General features: G+C 41.1%; 1 protein-coding gene across 1 annotated transcript in view; it reads left to right on the top strand.

Annotated features, from left to right (window-relative positions):
- The window catches only part of SHTN1 (shootin 1), a 112,210-nt gene that overhangs the window by 76,438 nt on the left and 33,357 nt on the right, over positions 1-2,415 (top strand). The window contains exon 11 of the mRNA XM_012642390.1: positions 160-242. Coding sequence (XP_012497844.1) covers positions 160-242 — 83 coding nt within the window. The remainder of the gene's footprint in view (positions 1-159; positions 243-2,415) is intronic.

The raw sequence follows: 2,415 nt of genomic DNA on the forward strand, positions 1-2,415 counted from the left end.
TTATTAAAAATGGAAAGTAGGTTACTTGAATTCTATTTTTATATTCATGCATGTACAGAAGACTTGAATTTTTACTGATTGTTTAGAATCTATACGTTTTATTGGCGGAATCATAAGGCATCCAGTTATCTCCTGTTGATCTTTTTTTTTCTCCCAAAGATCCCTCATGTCCATGATCCGGAAACGATCCCACCCCAGTGGCAGTGGTGCTAAGAAAGAAAAGGCAGCTCAACCAGAAACAAGTAAGCATCACTCCCAGTCGGTTTGCTTTAAGTGGTTAATGCTGTACAGTTTTTCAACAATTCAAATGTTTGTTAAGTTGTTTGACTATGAACAGATTGTCAGGAGAGAACTGTGAAGAATTTAACAGCTATAAGAATGGACCATATAACTGTCATTTCCTTCCTGTAGTTTATTGTCTAGAGGAGGTAAAAATGTACACATGTCACTGTAATGAGAGATACACTAGGAAATATGTTTACATTAAGGGACAGGTCACTTTGGGGTGTAAAGGAAAGAAAGGGAGTAATTCCAAATGAGAGATGTGAGAAAAGACTTAGATTTAAGAGCAAGTGAGCTGAGACTTTATCAAGTACTTTCTATGTCCTACTCCAGTCTTGTGTACTGGAGATGCAAGACATACAGGTTACGTTCTAGTGTAATCAGATGTGAAGTAAACAAATGACTATCCGAGCAAATGTGTAATTACTTAAATACAATTAAGGAAGAGTATGTGCTTCTAAGAGATTGTATAAGTAGACTGCTGGAGTCAGAAAGCGATGTTCAAGCCGAGTAGTGCATTTAGAACATCGGGTGGGGGTATTTAGGGTAAAATCAGTTCGGATAGAGGAGCAGCAGATTCAAAGGTCCAAAATGGAGGAGGAGCTTGGTATATTAGCAAACTAAAAGAAAGTTGATATGGCTAGAATGTGGGGTGCAAGAGAGGTGGTCTGATAGGTAGGGGAGCCACATTCTGGAGGCCAAGGTGAAGGTTCTAGAATTTCTCCTAAGAGCAGTAGAAGTTTTCAGTAGGGGTGTAATGTGATTAGATTTGTCTTTTTTTTTTTTTTTTTTAAACAAACACTCTGGCTGTAATGGGCACAGAGGTGAGAGTGGATGAGAGAAGACTATTACAGTCATCCAGATGAATGTTGCTGGTGGCTTAGACGAGGTGGTAGCAGTAGAGATAGACATGGATGAACTCAGGAACTATGTAGGGAGGTAAAATCCACAGGACTCTGGGATTCGTTGGAGACAGAGGTATGGAGGACAATGAAGAGAGGGAATGGAGGTAGAAAGGCCTTCCCATTGAGCAGAGGTGCCAGGTGGCTAGATGCAGAGTGGTTCACAGAGCCGCAGCAGTTTGGTATGCAGCCACGGTGGGAGCAAAGGCTTGAAAGGCTGGGGCCAGATCTTGGTCCTTTGAGCCTGCTGTTCTAGTTCTATAGCCTCCGTGCAGGTTCCAAGCAGATTGCTTGTATGTTCCAGGCTCTTCCTCCTTTTTCTCCTGTTTATTACTACTATTATTATCAACCCAAATGAATGGCTCATTACAGTGCCTTATGATAGCATTTTGCCTTAAATTCTGTTACTTTTAAGGATTTAATGTCTCGCTCGCACCCCCCACTCTGGGCTCTGGTGTTTGAGTTATTTCCACCTCTCTCCCCCTGAGCAGATTGCAAGCTCTTTGAGGGTTTACTCTTCTGTGCAGTCTCCCGTAGCTTTCTTGAATATTAACGAATTGAAGTTTGGACTTAGTCTTCTCTTTTTTAGCAGGAACCTTGCAGCACCATTACAAATGGAAGCCAATTTCATCTCTGTGAATTGGCTGTCTGTGTCTGCCTCTTGTAACCCTTCGGAATCTGTTCCTCTGTACATTCATGGGGCTGAAAGGCAAATTCTGTTTTGCACAAGGCATTGCAGGTTTCTGCAGCAGTCCTTCCTTTGGTGATCTGCAGGGCAGCCCTGCTCCTGGATTACTGGCTATTAGCTTTTCCCGACACTGTGATTTCAATTTTATTTTGATTTTTTTGGAGGGGAACAATTGGTATATCTTAGAGGGTCAAGGAGAAGTCAGAATAAGATAATTTTGCCTTTGAAGTAGATCACATCATCAACTTGTCAACCTCGATATCACCCTTAAATTAAAAAAAAAAAAATTGAAGGACTTCTTAACTGCCAGTGTTAGGAGCTAAATAGTTTTCCTTGCAAAAATGCCATTTTATTTACAATTCATCAAATGTGACAGTATTTTCTCCCACATCGATTGGATTGTTATCTTGGGATTCTAAGTAGATTTACTGACACAGAAGTTGCTCGTGAGATTTTAGAGTAACCCTAAAAATCATACAGCCTTGAATGAGACATACTGTACCCACATGTGGATGGAGCAGAACCCCGTGTCTGTCAAGGCCG

This window comes from Propithecus coquereli, unplaced genomic scaffold (genome assembly GCF_000956105.1).
Source record: "Propithecus coquereli isolate 6110/MARCELLA unplaced genomic scaffold, Pcoq_1.0 Scaffold179, whole genome shotgun sequence".
Lineage (NCBI taxonomy): Eukaryota > Metazoa > Chordata > Mammalia > Primates > Indriidae > Propithecus > Propithecus coquereli.